Source organism: Hemitrygon akajei, chromosome 9, assembly GCF_048418815.1.
Source record: "Hemitrygon akajei chromosome 9, sHemAka1.3, whole genome shotgun sequence".
In the NCBI taxonomy this organism is placed as follows: Eukaryota; Metazoa; Chordata; class Chondrichthyes; order Myliobatiformes; family Dasyatidae; genus Hemitrygon; species Hemitrygon akajei.
In genome coordinates this window covers 96,526,748-96,547,725 of record NC_133132.1, presented here as the reverse complement: position 1 = coordinate 96,547,725, position 20,978 = coordinate 96,526,748, and the positions used below count along the sequence as shown (strand labels likewise).

At 38.6% G+C, this 20,978-nt stretch overlaps 1 protein-coding gene across 1 annotated transcript in view; it reads right to left on the bottom strand.

Annotated features, from left to right (window-relative positions):
• Positions 1-15,188, bottom strand: part of LOC140732671 (collagen alpha-1(XXI) chain-like) — a 59,122-nt gene extending 43,934 nt beyond the window's left edge. Inside the window, exons 1-2 of the mRNA XM_073055360.1 lie at positions 15,079-15,188; positions 3,748-3,863 (exon numbers count right to left, since the gene is read on the bottom strand). Coding sequence (XP_072911461.1) covers positions 3,748-3,826 — 79 coding nt within the window. The 5' untranslated portion in view covers positions 3,827-3,863; positions 15,079-15,188. The remainder of the gene's footprint in view (positions 1-3,747; positions 3,864-15,078) is intronic.
• Between the last annotated feature and the right edge of the window lie 5,790 nt (positions 15,189-20,978).

Sequence of the window (20,978 nt, the reverse complement as noted above, 5' to 3'; positions counted from 1 at the left end):
TGGAAAATTAAAATCTCCCACAATCACCACCTTGTGTTTACTACAAATATCTGCTATCTCCTTACACATTTGCTCTTCCAACTCACGCTCCCCATTAGGTGGCCTATAATACACTCCTATCAGTGTTACTACACCTTTCCCATTCCTCAATTCCACCCAAATAGCCTCCCTAGAGGAGCTCTGTAATCTATCCTTCCAAAGCACCGCCATAAGATTTTCTCGGACAAGCAATGCAACACCTCCTCCTCTGGCCCCTCCTACTCTATCACACCTGAAGCAACTAAATCCAGGAATATTTAGTTGCCAATCACACCCTTCCTGCAACCATGTTTCACTAATAGCTACAACATCATAATTCCAGGTATCAATCCACACTTTAAGCTCAACCACCTTTCTTACAATGCTCCTAGCATTAAAATAGATACTTTTAAGATACTCTCCACCTCCTCCTCTCTTTTCATCCCTAGCAATGCATTCAAATTTATTATCCTTTTCTTTCTTCTCCCCTACAACTTCGGGCTGAGCGCATCCCTCCTCCATCACCTGCCTGTCCTCCCTCACACACGGGAGATTTAAGTGGGAACATGAATAGGCAGGGAATACAGGGATTCAGACCATGTGCAACTAAACGGTATTAGCATCATGGTCAGCACAGATGGGTTGAAGGGCTTATTCCTGTGCTGCATTGTTCTTTTTACTGAGTTAAGTATTGTATGTAATTAGTTTTGCTACAACAAGTGTATGGGACATTGGAAAAAATGTTGAATTTCCCCATGGGGATGAATAAAGTATCTATCTATCTATCTTTGTTAAAGTATTACTAAAATTTTAAAATAATAATAGTTTTATAAAGGAGATGGACAGAATCCAGCTGTAAGATTCCAACTCAAGGAACCAAAAAACAAGAGCCTAAAATAAATCCAATTGAAAATTCAAGGGAAACCACTTTACCTAAATAATGGGGAGAAGCATGGAACTCTCATCTGTACAGGATACTTGAGTTGAAAAGCACCAGGGAATTTGAGAATAAATTAAGTATATACAAAGTGCACAAGGAACTCAGCAAGCAGTCAGCATTTATGGAGAGGGATAAGCTACCAGGCTGAGACACTTCATGACTTGCAAGCTTCTAGCAAGTTAGCTGGCTGGAAACCTTAGGAGTGCAACCTTACAACACCTCCATTCCACATTGATCTGCTGTCAGATCCTTCCTAATGCCTGGTAGAATATCATAATGCACTTCCCACATCCCCTCGCACTGCTGCCAAATTCTCTCATATGCTATCCTCTCCCAGCATTTTCTGTGATTTGCTTTAGATTTCCAACATTTAAAGAATCTCTTGTTTTAGTTAGGGAAAATTAGTTAAATTTCTGTAAGAGAAATTACAGAATTAGAGTGCTGTGGGTGAAGGAAATTTATCAGAACAAACACAACAGAGTAGCTATTCCGAACAGCCATAGTGTAAAGTCTTCTCTGTTCTATGTAATTAGTATCTGAAAAAAACACCAATCACTAATTTCTCTTGATTTTCTATCACTACACACTCTTAAAAAAAAGCTTCTACAGTACTGCATTTTGTTAAATTGATTGTGGCAAGGTGACCAATTGTCAAGAACTTCAAGGCAATTTTATTTGCATCAAGGTCATGAATATAAAGAATACTAGCTTACCTATTCTGTTGTTCTACCTATGATTATGTTAACACCTGGACACAATTTAGGAAGGGAGGGTCAACAGAAAGGAATTTTACGAGTTTCCTTCCATTTTATTGTTAATATGAAGATTAAGTGAGGTAATTAGATGCATTTCCTTTACTATAATAGAATTTTTCTGTACACGTTGCAATTAGGCAATGAGGCCCAAAGTGTAGCAAAATTTTTTCTGCAATATTCCTATAAATATGGCCTCTCTCAATGTGCATAACAACTAAGTGCTGCTTGATTTAATTAATGTTCTTTTTCACTGTTTAACTCTTGTGAAGTCACAGAATAGAATACTGTATGTCAGATTCTCTATACTAAATTATAATGTTTTCCAGTGGGCCTATGAATCTTAAGAATTTGATTGAGATGGTCAACAAAAATATTAATATATTGTTCCTTGGCATGTATATAAACACATACTGGAAAATTATACATTTCTAACAGAATTTTCTGCTCAACTGGACAAAAGTAGACCTTAGAGTACATTTATTCTGTTATTTTCTTTATTTTTGGCTGGTCACAAAGATGAAAAAGGCAATATTGTTATTTATTCTGATACCTAATGGCCAGTTTACCCAGGCTGCAAATATGATAAAGTAACTGCTTTAAATTTAATGTTGAAGAGAAGAAAACTTGGACACCCTTCCAAATATTTTTGCTTTGATGATGGGTTCATACCTAAAATAATAACCTAATTTCTCTTTCAAGATACTGATTTATTTGTTGTACTTTCACTGTTTTTTGCTCTTAGTTCAGATTTTCGATATCCACAGTAGATTTTTCTATAAAATAGATCTGCCCAGATACTGACTGACACTTCTAAAATTAAGTTAGTCAGTTGCTTACAGCTGGCCAAGGAATATTTTGTTAATAGATTGGCTGGTGTGTAATTCAGTAACATGAGGTCCAGGATATACTATGTTTTTTTAAAGTTTGATTTCTAAATTAGCAAGTGACAATAGAGTATAAGATTAGTGTAAGATTCAAAATTAAGATGTGCGTTTCTGACAGGTCCGGGTTAAAGTCAAAGGACAAATGTGATTTAATTATGTCTAGGGACAACTGTGATTTAATTATGTTTAGGGACAAATGTGATTTAATTATGTCTGGGTTAAAGTCTGTAAACAAGTGTGATCTAATTATGAATGCAGAAGCCTTGACAAAATTAACTGTTTGTGGAATCATTGAAGTCCTGAGATATGGACTATTGTTTTACAGAAACGTGTAAAAAAACAACTCCAAATATGGAATGGGATAAGACTATGTACCTCCCGAGTCAGGGAGGAGGAGGGGTAAGGAAGAAGGATAAAACCTGCTGCCCTGTAAGGTTCAGGGTTCCCTTCTCTGAGGGGGCCCAGCTCTGCAGAACTGTTAATAAACTTTGTTTCCTTGAATTTGTCTTGAAGCCATTATTCGGGAGCGTGGCTCGTTTCTGACAACTAGTAATTGAGCTGTGAGATTGGCAGTCATATTGAGGATGGCCATGAGGTTTACGGTTGAGCTTTAATTTTGATTGTCGCTTAGTGCAATTGGTGATCATGAGGTACGACAGGAGGCATGGTTTCTTAGAGTAAGGAACAATTGTGAGAAAAGGATTGTTAATGGTTTTGGTGGAGGTACCTATCAGTGTTTGGGTTGGCATATCGTTTGAAACAGTGAGATGAGCCTGGTCAGTAAATCAGTGTATTGGGGTGAGGGCCGGCAGAAATTTATGGCTGACAAAATTTGAGAGTTTAGATTGGGGGCACCTGAAATTCCTATGGGAAGAAGAGAGAAAGGGGCTTTTAGGAGACCCAGTTAGAAATCATCTTAATGGTGTCAGGTTACTGGTGCCTGTCTCAAAATAGTTTGCAAAGTCCTATTTAAATTACATAGAGTAAATTTACCCCCATTACATAAATTTACCCCAAATTACACCCCATGTGTACGGTGAGACATAAAACAGTAAGATGTTTCACTGTTTGGCTGGGTCACTCATCAACCTGACGAGCTGCTAAATGCCACAATAAATTCAAAATTAAAAACAAAGTATTGGTTTCTTACTGGATCGTACGTCATCTTCCATAGCTGTACTGACTTCTTGCAGCAGCAGAAACAAAAAACCTTGCAGGATAGGATTCATGGTTTTTTATATTCAATGTCCATGTACACATCAAAAACTGAAAATAAAAAAATGGCAAGAGCTAAGCATTATATTTACATGAAATAGCATCATACATATTCCTTCAAGAATGAAAATAAAAATGTTTGGAATTCTCATCCTCCTCTGAGCTTTGTCAGTGGAGTTGGAAGACATTCAAAAACTGGAATGAATCTTTGTTGAATACTACTTGTAAATCCTGTAATTATTCTGACAGGAAATTTTTCATCAGTGAAGAAAATATGAACAAATATTTCTCGTAAAGCAACTCAGAACAGATGAAAAATCACTTAGTCAAATCTAATAAATTTATTTGAGCCAGTTTTCTTTGATGATAGTTCTCATCAATTTAATTATTAATCAAAATCTAAAAATAACCTAGAGTACTGTCCTGATTGTAAAAAGCAATTCCATTTTAATCCAGCCCCAGTTTATCTTTAAAAATGATTGTGCATCTGCAGATGTACAACAGGATTTACTTGAGAGTAGATTAAGATACTAATTTTACACAGGGCTCTTTTCATCTGATTTCCCACTACCCCTATGGCAATAATACAATAAGATATTGGGAATTCCACAGCACAAAATTGTAAAGTATAGCACTAAGTCCTGATGAAAGCTTTTGGCCCGAAATATAAACTGTATCTTTCCCTCAATTGTTGCTTCCTTGACCTGCTGAGATCTTCCTGCATTTTGTGTGTATTGCTCAAGATTTCTAGCACCTGCAGAATATCTTGTGTCAGTTAAATACCTCCAGATCTCTCTTAAATCAGACCATAGAATTAACGATTATTAACTCAAATGTGACAAAAGCATACTACTTACCATATTAAGGAGTTTAGCATTAAATCCCAAAGAAGCTTGTGTGGCCGTGAACAGCAAAGTACAAAACTGCATGCTAATCCTAATTCAGGAAAATAAGTGTTTTCACAGTGTACCCTCAGATACTATATTAGTCTTAAGTATATTTGGTAGTCATTGCTTTGACTCCCACCAGTGCAAAGAAAAGAGATAACAAACAGTGCAAACAAATGACAATTCCCTAACAGAAATAGTCAGGGAGCACTTTGGTTCCGGTTTTAGGGTTATGATGGCAGATGATAGGACACATCCACAGGTTTGCAATAAATGACCTGGATGAAGAAGTAGAAGGGTAGGTTAGTAAGTTTGCTGATAATACAAAGGTTGGGGGTGTTGTGGATAGTCTGGAGGATTGTCAGAGATTACAGTGGGACATTGATAGGATGCAGAACTGGGCTGAGAAGTGGCAGAAGGACTTACAGTGTGAAGTGACTGATTTTGGAAGGTCCAATTTGAAGACAGAATGCAATATAAATGGTAAGACTCTTGGCAGTGTGGAGGATCTGAGAGATCTTGGGGTCTGTGTCAATAGGACACTCAAAGCTGCTGCACAGGTTGACAGTGTTGTTAAGACGGTGTATGGTGTGTTGGCATTCATCAACCATGGGATTGAGTTCAAGAGCCATGAGGTAATGTTACAGCTATATAAGACCTTGGTCAGACCCCACTTAAGTACTGTGTTCTGTTCTGATCACCTCACTACAGGAAGGATGTGGATACTAGAGACAGTGCAGAGGAGATTTACAAGTATATTGCCTGAATTGGAGGATGTACATTATGAGAACAGGTTGAGTGTACTTGGCCTTTTCTCCTTGAAGTGACGGAGGATGAGAGGTGACCTGATAGAGGTGTATAAGATGATGAGGGGCATTGATCGTGTGGATAACCAGAGGCTTTTTCCCAGGGCTGAAATGGCTAACACGAGGTGGCATAGTTTTAAGGTGCTTGGGAGTAGGTACGAAGAGGATGTCAGGGGTAAGGTTATCACACAGAGGTTGGTGCGTGGAATGCACTGCCGGCGGCAGTGATGGAAGCAGATACAATAAGGTCTTTGGAGAGCCTCTTAGATAGGTACATGGAGCTTAGAAAAATAGAGGGCTATGTGCTAGGGAAATTCTAGGCAGTCTTTAGAGTAGGTTACATGGTCGGCACAACATTGTGGGTCGAAGGGCTGTAGATTTCTATGTTCTACATTAGGGTCCTAAATTGGAACATGGCTAATTTTAGGGAAATTAGGCAGCAGCTGTCAGAGGTCAAATGAGTAAACCTGTTTAAAGGGAAAAGAACAAATCAGAATCAGGTTTAATAAAACCAGCATATGTCGTGAAATATGTTAACCTTATGGCAATACAATGCAATACATGATAAATATAGGAAAAAACTGAATTACAGTAAGTATGTATATATATTAAATACTGTAGTTAAAATAAGATAAGTAGTGCAAGTACAGAAATTTTTAAAAAGTAGTGAGGTTGTGCACATGGATTCAATGTCCATTTAGAAATTGAATGGCAGAGGGGAAGAAGCTGTTCCTGAATCACTGAGTGTCTTCAAGCTTCTGTATCTCCTTTCTGATGGTAACAATGAGAAGAGGTGGGGATCCTTGATGATAGAAGCCACTTTTCTGAGGCATCACTCCTTGAAGAAGTCTTGAATATTACAGATGCGAATACCCATGATAGAGCTTTGACAAGTGTGAGGCTTTTAAAAGTGTGATATTAAGAGCCTAATGCATCATGTTCCTGTCAGTTGTGTCAGGATTTACATGCTATAATGAGATACAAAATGAAGTTAGGCTGTATCACCAACAGCAGCACATCCCTTCATGATGAGCTTAATGCATTCTACACACATTTTGAATAGAAGGTGTTCAGCATGTCACCACCCATCACAACAGCCTCAAGTGCACCTGAATGGTTGCAAATGTAAAATCAGTTTCTGGAGAGTAAACCTGCAGAAAGGATCTGACCCTGATGGTGTCCTTGGCTGTGTCTTTCGATCTTGAACAGATCAGCTGATGGAGATATTTGCAAATACCTTTAATCTTTCCCTGCTTCAATCTGAGGTGCCCACTTACTTTAAGAAGACCACCATCATTGTGGTACCTTAAGAAAACAACATAGTGTGCTTTAATGACCCCCAATATTGGTGTCATCTGCTAATTTTGCTGACCCAGTTAACCACAATATCATTCAGATCATTGATATAGATGACAAACAACAACGGACCCAGCACCAATCCTTCTAGTCACACTCCACTAGTCACAGACCTCCAGTCACAGAGCCAACCATCTACTTCCACTTGCTCGCTTCTCCCACAAAACCAGTGTCTCAACCAATTTACATGAATGCCGAGCAACTGAACCTACTTGACCAATCTCACCTCACCTGTCGCAAAGGATGGTTTAAATATCCCTGCAGGGGCCCTTGAAATTTCTGCACTTGCATCCCATAGCGTATGAGGGAACACCTTGTCAGGTCCTGGGGATTTATCCACCCTAATTTGCCTCAAGACAATAAAAAAACATCCTCCTCTGTAATCTGCATAGGGTCCATGACCTCACTGCTGCTTTGACTCATTTCTGTAGACTGTACTCATCTCATGAGTAAAGAGAAATGCAAAAAATCCATTCAAGATCTCCTCCATTTCTTTTGGCTCCATGCATAGACTGCCATTCTGATGGTCCAGAGGACCAATTTTGTCCCTTGCAATCCTTTTGCTTTTAACATATCAGTAGAATTCTTTAGGATTCTCCTTCACCTTGTCTGCTAGAATAACCTCATGCCTTCTTTTAGTTCTCCTGATTTCTTTCTTAAGTGCTTTCTTGCGTTTCTTGTACTCAAAAAGCATCTAATTTCTTCCTACCTGCCTATGTCTGCTATGCACCTCCTGTTTTCCTTAACCACAGTTTCAATCTTTCTTGAAAATCAAGCTTCCCTACACCTGATTTCTTTACCTTTTATTCTGACAGGCACGTACAAGCCTTTTCACTCTCAAAATTTTTCTTTGGAAGGTGTCACACTTACCAAGTACACCTTTGCTAGAAAACAACCTGTCCCAATCCACACTTGCCCGATCCTTTCTAATATAATCAAAATTGGCCTTTCTCCAATTTAGAATCTCAATCCATGGACCAGACCTATCTTTTTCCATATTTACTTTGAAACTAATGGCATTATGATCACTAGATGTAAAGTGTTCCCCTGCACAAACTTTTGTCACCTGCTCTGTCTCATTCCCTAATATCAGATCAAGTATCACACACTCTCTCCTTAGGACGCTATGTACTGTTTAAGGATACTTTCCCAAACACATTTGACAATCTCTATTCCATAGTCCTTTTATAGTATGGGAGCCCCACTCAATGGGTATGAAATTAGAATCACCTACTCTAACAACCTTACGTTTCTTGCAACAGTCTGTAATCTCTCTACAAACTTGCTCCTCTAAATCCCGTGGACTGTTGGGTGGTCCATAATATAGCCCCATTAATATGGTTATACCTTTTTTATTCCTCAGTGCCACCCATAAAACCTCACTAGACGAGTTCTCCAGTTTGTCCTGACTGAACATTGACCTGACATTTTCTCTAAAAACGCCACACCTTTCCCTATAATCTCTCCCGCTCTGTCACATCTAAAACTGCAGACCCCCAGAATATTGAGCAGCCAGTCCTGCCCCTCATGCAACCAAGTCCCACTAATGACTACAATATCATAATTCCAGGTGTTGATTGATGCCCTGAGTTCATCTGCCTTTCCTACAATACTTACAATACTTGTTGCATTGAAATATACGCAGCTCAAGACATTAGTCACAACATGCTCAACCTTTTGATTCCTGACTTTGTCTAAGGTCTTAACAACACCTGTCTCCACAATCTCCCTATTATCTCTTCTGGCACTTTGGTTCTCATCTCCCTGCAACTCTAGTTTAAGTGCCCCCCACTCCCGTGTTGCACCAGCAAAACTTCCTGCTAGGATATAAGTCCCCCTCCAGTTCAGGTACAAACTGTCTCTTCTATATAGGTCTCACCTTAACTGAAAGAGAGCCCAATGATTCAAAAATCTGATGCTCCCCCTCCTACACCAACTCTTTAGGCATGTATTAAAATGTATGATCTTTCTATTTCTGGCCACAGTAGTACATAGCATGGGTATCAATCCTGAGATCACAACCCTGGAGGTCTACAGCTTTTGTGCTTTCTCTCACTTAAGCCTCTTCTGGCTGAAGCTTTGAAGAGCTAAAGCCTCAAAATCCCCACTCTAACACTGTGCCACTCCAACATAGTTTACATTTTGCTATATTATACGCGCTCTCTTTTATTTTTATACTGTCTTTGACTTCTCTTGTCAGCCATAATCACCCCATCCTCCCTTTAGAATACTTCATCTTTGGGAAATATCTATCCTGTGCCTTCTGAATTGCCCCCTGCCATTGCTGTTCTGTCATCATCCCTGAAAGAATCCCCTTCCAAATCAGCTTTGGTGAGCTCCTCTCCCCTGCCTCTGTAATTCCCTTTACTCTACTGTAATACTGATACATCTGAATTTATCTTCTCCCCCTCAAACTGCAGGGTGAATTCTATCATATTAGGATCACTCTCTCTTAAGGTTTACTTTACCTTAAGTTCCCTAATCAAATCTGGTTCATTACAAAATGCCCAATCCAGAATTGCCTTTCCTCTAGTGGGCTGAAACACAAGCTGCTCTAAAAAGCCATTTCATTGGCATTCTAAAAATTCCCTCTCTAGGGATCCTGATCCAACTTGATTTTCCCAATCTACCTGCTCATTAAAATTGCCCATAACTATCATAGCCTTTTTACATGTTTTTTCTATCTCCCATTGTAATTTTTATCCCACATTCTGGCTATTGTTTGGGGGCCTGTATATAACTCCCATCAGGGTCTTTTTACCCTTGCAGTTTCTTAACTTTACCTACAAGGATTCTACATCTTCTGATTCTATGTCACCTCTTTCTCAGGATTTGATTTCATTTTTTACTAATAAAGCCACCCCACCTTCTCTGCTTACTTGCCTGTCCTTTCAATACAAGGCATATTCTTGGATGTTAAGCTCCCAACTCTGATCTTCTTTTATCCACGACTCATTGAACCCCACAATGTCATACTTACCAATCTCTAACTGCGGTACCAAATTATCTACTTATTCTGTATACTGTGTACATTCAAATACATCACCTTCAGTCCTGTATTTATCCCTGTTTTTGATTTTGCTCCCATTTAAAATGTCACCTCATCCCACTGACTGCAATTTTGCCCTATCATCTACCAGTCCTTCCTCACAGCCTCTCTACACACTGCATCAACTTGTTTACCAGATGCCCTATCACTCTAGTTTCCATCCCCCTGCCGAATTATTTTAACCTTTCCCCAACAGTTCTAGCAAACCTGTCTGCAAAGATATATGTTCCACTCAGGTTCAGGTATAATTGTCGTACCTCCCCCATAAGAGATCTCAACGATAAAGAAAATATGAAATCCTACCTCCCGCAGCCACTCATTCATCTGTACTATCATATTTTTCCTGCTCTGGTATTACATGAGGTACTGGGAGTAATCCAGAGATTACTGCCTTGGAGGTCCTGCTCTTCAGTCTCTTTCCTAACTGCATACACTCAGTACACAGGACCTCTTCCCCCTTTCTACCTATGTCATTGGACCACAACCTCTGGTGGCTCACATTCCCTCTTGAGAATCTTCAACTGCTGTTCTGAGACATCCTGGATCCTAGCCATTGGCTTGGCTACTATTGTAGCCTGATAAATCGTTCCCCACCCAAAGCGGAATACTTGATACTGTGGAGAATTCCATAAGGAAACCCTGCACTGATTGCTTAGTCCCTTTACTTCTTCTGATGGTCACGCATCTACCATCTGAAGCCTGATTTCTGGGTGTGAATCTTCAGTAAAAGTCTCATCTATGAGGTTTTCAGCCTCCTGGATAGCCCTGAGTACATCCAACTCCAGCTTCATTTACTTCACCTTGTCAGTCAGGAGCTGGGTGCACTTCCTGCAGATGTAGTCATCTGGTAGACTGCCAGATACCCTGATATCCCACATCTCACATGAGGAACATTTCACTGCCTGAACTACCATCCTGCCTACACTTGTTATAACTCTAACATCTCAACCTTAAGTTCTAGCCTGCGCCTGTTCTCAACCAAGCTTATTGAGCCAAAGCCCACTCCCACAATGGCGACTCCGCTTACACTCTTTTATTTTAGTTTATTTTATTTTACATCTTTTTATTGTGCCTAAAAGATCACAACGATTGCAGCCCACTGAAAAGTTCAGAAAGACTCTGAGCTCTTTTTAAACCTCGCACAGCCTCACCATTTACTTAAAGTAAAGGTTGATAGGTTCTTGATTAGCAAGGACTTCAAAGAGAGAAGGCATGAGAATGGGGTTGAGAGGGAAAAAAAATCAGCTATGATCAAATGGTAGAGGAGATTTGATGAGCCAAATCGTCTAAGTCTGCTCCTATGTTTTATGGTCCATCTGTGCTTCTGCTCAAATCTTTCCTCATTGCCAAAACCAATTCTATTGGAAGATTATATATATATATATACATATATATATATATAGATATATATCTTCCAATATTTATATTTGTTTTGGCACAGTTTACAGCAGAATTAATGTACATTTAAGCCTGAAAGTAGATCAACATGTTGGTTCCAAAACATACTGTAACTGGATCTTTTTCACTTACAGGGCAACAGTAACATGTCACATTTTTAGCCACAGGGATAATGGTGTAAAAAGAAAATAACTGATAATTTAAAAAGTCTGAAGTTAACCAAAAATGCTGTGAGCATGCAGGTTAAGTAGCATTTGTGAAAAGAAGAACATTAATGCTGATATGGCCAATCTGCCGATTCATTCATTTTCAGTGTAAAATATTCTAAAACAATATTTGAACATTTTTGGGCAAAAGGAATTGGAATAACAACTCATAGGATCATGGGAGTAGAACTTTCATTTAGGAAATCTAATCATAAAATTATAAATAACTTTACATTTTGAATATTAACATAGAGGAAATATAACATATAATGTATATAATATCAAAATTCTTAGACCAAGTTAAACAATGGCAAAACAGTTGACTGTTTCACTATTGTAGCAAGGTATGATACTAGCCTGTTGGAGTAGTAAATGCATCTTCCCACCACCACCACCACCCACTCTATCCCTGTGTTAATTTCAGTCATTTCAGTCGTCTTTTCCTTTCATTTGTACAATTATCATGTAATGATCACTACTGTAATCTCAGTTGGGTTTTAGGCATAAAGCTCTTACCTAGAACATAGTTTTCTAACTTTATCTTTGTTATGAGAATGTGGTTATTGTAGATTGTTAACATTTATTGGACATTGCCAGATGGCTTAGTTCCTAGTTTGTAGTTACTGAAAAAACTTTGAACAATGTTCCCTATTATTTCATGCAATTAAAGCACAGTTGCTCTTAGTGTAGACCTTTGTTCTCAAAATCCAGCTCAACACCTAAAACCAAAAAAAGGGGCACTAATGGATTACTTGCCCCCTCAAACCATCATTCAATAAATTGATCTCTTATTTACATCTTCCTCCAATAATACTTTTGTTACTCAATGACCTCTTTAAGGTGGCTATCTTAACTTGTGTCATTCAGCCTTTCTGAGCTCTACACTTTTGCAAAACCTTTTTTTGTTCTTTCCATTCCTCCTTCCTTCTTATGCAATATAATTTTGTTTAAACAAATCTCTAACTTTTCCCAGTTCTGATTAAAAGTTATATGCCTGAAGCATTATTTTGTTTCTCCTTCCATCACTTCTTTCTGTGTATTTCAAGTAGTTCCTGGTTCTATTTCAGATTTTCAGCACATGCTATTAATTTGCTTTATTATTTTAATGAACTGACCTTATGCGTGTGTTCTGCTTTGGAAATAAAAACACCAGATTTTTTTGCTTCCGCATTACCACCCACTATATTGTTCCTGAGACTAACTTCCAAGAACTGATGTCCAGCCCATCCACAGGGCTTGCTCTAACACAGATTTCTCTTGATAGTTAACAATATTAAGCATTGCATGCAAATTAAGGAAAGCACCAATCATCTTCCAGAACATGAACTTAGCTTTCCTCTAATGATAAATAAATTCCTGTTAACAGCAGATGTTGTTACTATCCTTAAAGGCTAGAAGTGATTGGCTTGTTGGTCTAGAGGTATGTTTTCTTCTCAGGGTGTGAGAGGTCCCGGGTTAAAATCCCAGATGAGCCCTTATCTACGAGCTGCCAGAGGGAAGTAGTGGATGTGGGTTCGATTCTCAATATTTAAGAGAAGTTTGGATAAATACATGGACAGGAGGGGCGCAAGCCAATGGGACTAGGCCAGATAAAAGTTTGACACAGACTATATATGCTGATGGGCCTGTTTCTGTGCTGTAGTGTTCTATGTTATTTGTAAAAGTAATTGGAAAAATAGATTAAAAGCTACAATGGTAAGTAAATCATGACAAACATTTATGTGCTACAGTAGCATAGCGATTAGTGTGGTGCTATTACAGCTTAGGCTGTCGGAGTCCTGAGTTCAATCCCATTCTCCTGTGTATTCTCTCCCCATGGAATGCGTGGGTTTCTCTGGGTTCTCCAATTTCCTCCCACAGTCCAAAGTCACACTGGATAGGTTAATTGGTTATTGTAAATTGTCCCATGGTTAGATTGGTGATAAATCGGGATTGTAAGGGGTAGTTGGGCAGTGTGGCTCAAAGGGCTGGAAGGACCTATTCCACGCTGTATCTCTAAATAACTAAAATAAAAAAAATAGATGATACAGTATTCTTATTGAGTCACTTTGCAATGGTTGGAGATGCTTAAGTTAATTTCACAGCAATGCAAATTGCAACCAGTTGTTTATAAATCTAATTTCACCACAAACAAGTTTGAGAAAAGGATTCTTTGGAATCTTCAGATACATTTCCTATTAAGTTATCACTGTAAATGCTAAGATGTATTTTCCTCCAATACTTAAAAATAAAACAATAAATTTCAGCACATAAAACTACATATATTGAAGTTCAAATTTCCAGCATATAAGTAAGGGTTAACCATTCCAAATGAACAAAATCTAATGAAATACAAATGATACACAATGGTTTGATATTCTGAGAAATTCACTGCTTATACATTTAAAATGTGTTTTAAGGTAATGTTAGTTAATAATTATGAAGAAATTAGTGACAACATTTTTGAAAATCACTTAGTCACCAAATATATTACATTTAAATCACCTGTAGATCTTTCTTTTCCACATTAGGTGCTCTGCAATTTGCACTTCAGAACAATGATTTAACTTCATAACACATTCAAAAGATTTCTGCAAGCTTGACATATCATTGGTATTTTCTGTCTGACCAGTTTACAATGAAGTTACTTTACAGCAGTAATTGAAATATCTTTGCATTGCAACTAACCAAAATTCCCAAATGTTTCCAATCATTAACAGTCATTTCCAGATTCAGGCCATGAGTTAATTTGAACTTAAAATAACTTCCTGGTCTGTAACAAAATTCATTTACTATGATTAAATGTTTAACAATACACTTAAGTTAATAAACCTGCTGAAACAAATCATGTCTATTAGTTAAACATAACTACAGCATAACCACAGTTAAATCATTTTCACAACTACTGCTTTCAAGATGTTTTGATGTATTACTATTACTAGTAATGAATAATCAATTTAAACCTCTATCTTTGAGAGCCAGCTATAATCTACACACATTGTAAAAGTATATACCATTCTAATTTCAAATGTAGAGCAAGTACTAGAAATACTTCAAAAAATTTTAATGCATTATCAGGTATTTTGAGTTAAGAACTGCATTTCTTTGTGAAAGTATTAAATTTTGCAGTCATCCATAAAGTACGAATGTTACTGGTTTAGCCACTTTAATTACATCTTAGGCCAAATGCCAGTGTAGTCAAGACTCAACGGTGGAGTTTCTAATAAGCAATACCATTTAAGCACAGAATACTTCCTTTCTAAAAAGATATGTCATGGTTACACGTACCTGATAATGGCTTTTAATCCACCCTTTAACAAGTTACATTTAAATTGCCCAGCTACCACCACAGTGTTCAAGCATGTCTCCAGCTCAACTACCTGGATTACTTTATCCAGTAAAGTAACCAATATGCTACCCATATCTCAGCACTTACGTTTTCAATGCATGCTCAGTCAGAAAATCTGCTAAATTCTTTCTTATGTTTCACCTTTTTATGAACTTATATTAGTTACACACAATTCATGATATAGAAGTGAATAACAATGAAATGCTTAACAGAATACTCCTTAATCAATAGCTTACCTTTTCCTAGAGGAACTGATGGCAGATTTTCTACCAACTGGAATCTTTAAATTGGAGGTACAGAATAATGTTAAAGTCTCCTGGCACAAGCTTGATTCATTCTCACATTGTTCCATGTGGGTCTGGCAAACCTCCATTTGCCAACAGTCTCACGCGCAGCATTGAGGAGGCGTTTCTCAAAGGAGAGGCCCTACATTGGCATATTTAAGGGCTATTCCACGTTTGCTTTGGTGAATCCAACAATATAATTACTTTTAAAGAGTGCAGATTGAAAATCCCCATGGTAACATGTGTTGCTTAGTCATAAACTAAACATGGCAATGGTTATGTTTTCTGTTTTTCCAGATAACATTGGAACTATTATCATTTCCATTCTCCTCTGTGCTTTTAAGATCCTTAAATATTTCATAGAGAAAAAATAATTGTATTTCTGCATTGAACTTCCAAACAAAATGCACTCCAACAATATGTAATCAATACCCTGCTCCTAAGTTAATTTGCTTAGATGAATCTACAAGTTGTTGGGTGATCCTGAAAGAAAAGCAGAACTACCCGGTAAATCTTATTATGTTTAACAGTTAGTTTTTATTGAGCCAAAATATTGTAACAGTGACCTCTAGAGGGACTGGATTACAGTTTTTCTTTTTAAATTTATAAACCAGCAGCTGTTAGGAGCCAACATTAAATAATATGCAATTGAACAGCAAAACTCATGAAATCACATCTGTTTGACCTGGCGTAGAATGTATTCAAAACTCCTGATCTCATTAATATAATATTAGTGTTTAAGCAATGCAAATATCTAAAAGAACCAAATTATTTGGTGTCTAATGCTAGATCAGAGGGATGGAGGAATTTTCACTGTGGGTGTTAATTCCAGGTGACAGTTACTCTACAAGTTTAGGTATCTTGCTGTAAAATGTCAGAGGATGACAAAAAAAAGATCTCCTGAATATCAGATGTGATGCAGCATGAAAACCACTTAATAACCTTAGTAACCCCATCCTCATCACATTCTACAGGGGTTGTATTGAGAGCATCCTGAGCAGCTGCATCACTACCTGGTTCGGAAATTGCACCATCTCGGATCGCAAGACCCTGCAGTGGATAGTGAAGTCAGCTGAGAAGATCATCGGGGTCTCTCTTCCAGCCATCACGGACATTTACACTACACGCTGCATCCGCAAAGGAAACAGCATTATGAAGGACCCCATGCACCCTTCATACAATCTCTTCTCCCTCCCGCCGTCTGGGAAAAGGCTCCGAAGCATTCGGGCTCTTACGACCAGACTATGTAACAGTTTCTTCCCCCAAGCTATCAGACTCTTCAATACCCAAAGCCTGGACTGACACCTTGCCCTACTGTCCTGTTTATTATTTATTGTAAATGCCTGCACTTTTTTGTGCACTTCATGCAGTCCTGTGTAGGTCTGTAGTCTAGTGTAGCTTTCTCTGTGTTGTTTTTTTTAATTACGTAGTTCAGTCTAGTTTTTTGTACAGTGTCATGTAACACCATGGTCCTGAAAAATGTTGTCTCATTTTTACTATGCACTATACCAGCAGTTAAGGTTGAAATGACAATAAAAGTGACTTGACTTGATTTGAAGGCAAAGTTCTGTAAATGTACCATCAAATATGAACTCACACCAATTGCATGACAGCCTTACACACTGCTCCAAGCAAAACACACTTTCCATTACTTACTATTTTTGTCAAATACGATTCCTTTCTAATGTTCATATGCACCATTAAATCTGTACATACTTAACAGTTCCAACCATCCCATCCAGACCTCAAGAGCTTCCACACAGGCAATTATTTAACCATGGGAAACAAAGAACAATCAATCAATCTCTCTCTCGCTCTCCTCTCTCCCTCATGAGTAAACAGCTCATAACTGTTCCGAACCACCAATAACCACCAATGAATGCCAGGCATGAGTTCAACAGCAACCTCTGGAGAAAATAGTATATTCCTATCAATTCTCCTCACATTCCTTTTCCCCATTATACAATAATTTCTTCTGATTTGTAAGCTACACAAGGTGCAAGTTTACACTTCTAATGGTCTCTGCCCCTCAGCATAAACAGTCCCAGTACTTTTCATAAAATGGCCATGAAACCTTGTAAATTGTGGAGAAGCTTTGCAGAATTAACAGTTGAACCACTCATCAAAGATTGCCCCATCATCTGATCTGCTCATGCAACCACATTATTTATATACTGTGCTGGTTTAATTTCTGGACATTGGCGATCTCAAGAAATTGATTGAAAGACACTTGATATTCAAGGGCATTGACATTGCCAAGAGGAAGTAATTATATACTTTAGGAGGTGGTCACTGCCCACATTTGTGTGGCAACATTTTTCCTGAATAATAAGTAGTTAATTCAGTCTTCACTTTGGAAAAGGCAATTATATCAATCAGCTCTGGACTGTATTGTCAGAAATGGGACACCTGAGCCTTTTCACACTTCTTACTCCTCTCCCCGCTTCAAGGAAATCAATTCATGCTCCTCAAGCTGCTGGAAAAGGTTGTGCCTATATTATCTCCAGATTGTCAAAGATGCAACAGGCTAACAGAATTCCAAATACTTCATTTTTCCCTTGTACTACAAGTATCCTAATGAGCAAGACAAGTCAGAAAAGCATTGTTGGACTACTCTGATTGTTCAATTACATAGTAAAATGGAGCTCTATATCATTATTTACATATTTCGTCCCGCTGCATGGTATTTGGAATTATATGATGAATCAGGTGTTCAATCAGTATCACTTGTCTCCACAAGTAGGCACTCTGCAATCTGACATGAAGCTGAAATTATCAGCCACAGTGAACTGCTGCAGTATTAAAAGATTAAGTCTATGCACCAGGTATTGGGATTTGCCCATCAATATCTTCAGACCATAGTTATAGATGAATTGTACATGGAAAGAAATGTCCCTGGTGGTTTATAAGTGTCTCAGGATTTTGGTTTGGTGTTCTCAATGTGACATGAATGAGGCAATAACTCATGACAGCATTAGTGTTCCATTATCTTGGAAAAATTCAGTGTTTTGATCCATGTTTGGACCAAAACTGTGCTGAAGTCTGGAGATGAACAGTCCTTGTAAAAACAATACTGAGCAGATCAGTGGTAAGTAAGTTCTGCTTAAAAGCACTGAACTTGTATCCCTTTGCTGTCAATTCAAAACAGATGGTTTGCCTGATAATTATATGGTTTGGTTATCATACTTTCTATGAAGAGGAAAATGTGGACAATTTTGCATGTTCAGCACCTTTGCTCTGTTTGCCACAAAAGGCATGATTACCCAGTGGCCAACCATTTCAATTTGACTTCTAATTCCCATTATGACAGGTCCATGGTCTCCTTGACTGCCACAATGAAGCCACACTCAGGTTAGAAGAGCAACATTTCATATTCTGTCTGGGTAGTCTCCAACCTATTGGTATGAACATTGATTTCTCTAACTTCTAGTAAATTTCACCCCCTTCTCTCATTTCCCACTCACCATTCTGGTTCCCCTCTCATCCCTTCTCTTCTCACCTATTTATCATCTCCCTCTACTGACCCCCTCCTTCTCTTTATTTCATGATCCGCAGGACACTTCAAGCATATTCCTTCTTCTTGGCCCTTTACCTCTTCCATTTATCAGGTCCTAGCATCTAACTTTATCTCCCAATCCCAACCTTCCCCCTCACCAGGTTTTTACTATCAACTGCCAGCTTGTACTCCTTCCCTCCATCTACCTTCTTATTCCTGCTTCTTCTTCTATTCTTTCCAGTCCTGATGAAGAGTCTTGTCCTGAAACATTCACTCTTTGTTCACTTCCATAGATGCTGCTTATCTGCTGAGTTCCTTCTGAATTTGTGTGTTCCTCAAGATTTCCAGCCTCTGCAGAATTTTGTGTTTAATATTTTCCATACTATCTCAGTTGATCCTTTTGTCTGGAAATGTGGCTTGTTCTGGAGTAAATGCCTTCAATACTACAGCCAGGATGTTGCCTGATCCCATATCATTTATTGTATCCAATGCTCTCAGCTATTCTTTGATATCATGTGCAGTGAATTAAACTGGTTAAAGACTAACATCTGTAAGATCATTCAGAGCACTTCTTGCACTTCAGCCTGGCTTTAACATTCATAGTAAATGAAAATTAAATATAAGGAAACACAAGACCCCAACCAGAGTACATTTTATGATTTAATATTGACAATGCTTCTTCCAAATGCTGTTCAACATGGAGGACTACTGACTTATCAGCTGAGGACAGTAGGTGGTAATTAGGAGGATGTTTACAGATTTGACCTCATGCCTTCAAACTGTGACACATCTGGAATCAAAGTTGCTGACTTTCAAAACTGTTCTCTCAAACCTGTATACCACTGAGTGGCTCCCTCTAGTGGTTGGTTTTAGCAGTGGGGCAGAGCATATCAAAGGGTTAAGGTGGAGAAGTCTGATGTAACATTCATAGTGCAATTCTATGGTAATTAATCATACAAATGCTTGATTAGTCTATGATATAACTCTCCCAATTTAGACACCAGTTACCAGATATTTGTGAGGAAGACACGTATAGGAGTTCCATGCCTAGGTCAATCCCAGTTGATCCATCCATTTTGTTCTTAACATAGTAGTTACGTACAACTGCATGGTTTGGCAAGCTGTCTTAGAGGGTAGTTTACGAGTAAACTACTTTGCTTATTTTAGGATCACTTAAAAACCAGACTGGGCTAAGGACAAAGAATTTCTAACCCTGAAGGACATTAGTAACTGAATGACACAAGGACACCACCAATTAAATCATGGACAGTCTGTACAGGTCCCACCACCCCTAAGTCTACTGAAATCTAAAGTATCCTGCACCATCTTTTCAGCCGCACATTGTGCACTGTCTCAATCTTTCCGTGCTCACTGGTGGATGACAAAGAGAGGAATCCAGATTACCCACCTTTGAGGTGATGCTTCCTAATCTTTTTTCTCCTACTTCTTTAAAATCAACTGGGACACTTCACACCTCTTTTCACTTTAATCATTGGTAGCACAACCTCTTGTCTAGCTCATCGCCCTTCTGCTTCAGAATGTTCTGCAACCCTATGGTAAATTGGCGGCGCACTTGGATGTAGCAGACTCTATGGAATCAACCAAAGGTATTTATTGTCTTTTTAAATGCATCTTTTTATGATGGCAAGATGCTGCTGGATATTAAGAACTTAAAGTACTGCAGGTCTGCCCCATCACTGAGTTGCTTGTTAGCAGAGAAACTTAAAGCGCTGGCCATAGAGTGAACCATCCTGCTGACTGTGACAGAGCGCTATCGATGCACAAAGGAGGTATGCAGTCTAACAGTGAGTGATTGTCTTAGTTGCTTTCTTTTGATTGCAAGACCCTTTTGAACATCAGTGATGTGCAATGTTGCAAGTCCAATTCATTGGTTTATTGGCAAACAGCGAGGAAGCTGCATGGCCTCAGTTGTGGCGAGGACCAGACCTCAAGCCTGTTTGCATCTGCCCAGAGTGGAGGCATTAGAGTTGGGCACTCCACCAGGGTGCTGGAGGAGGTGTGGTGTGGCACCGATGCTGGATTTGGTACTGCCCTGAGTGTTTGATCAGCAGAAGACAAGCTGTAATGTGTTTGACAGCAGACTGCCGCAATATTCATGGACTCGGGGACTTAAACTACATCTTTTTGTGTGACTGCATTTCACTGCTATCTTATATATGTTGTATATGCCTTGTGTTGCATTTGACTGTTGGTACCGTACTGTGTTTTGCACCTTGGCTCCAGGTGAAGCTGCATTGTTTGGCTGTATTCATGGGTATTTGTGTAAGGCTGAGTAACAATTAAATTTGAACTTGAACTTGATATCCCTAAGCTTGGCAACATAGAGGCAAAGTAC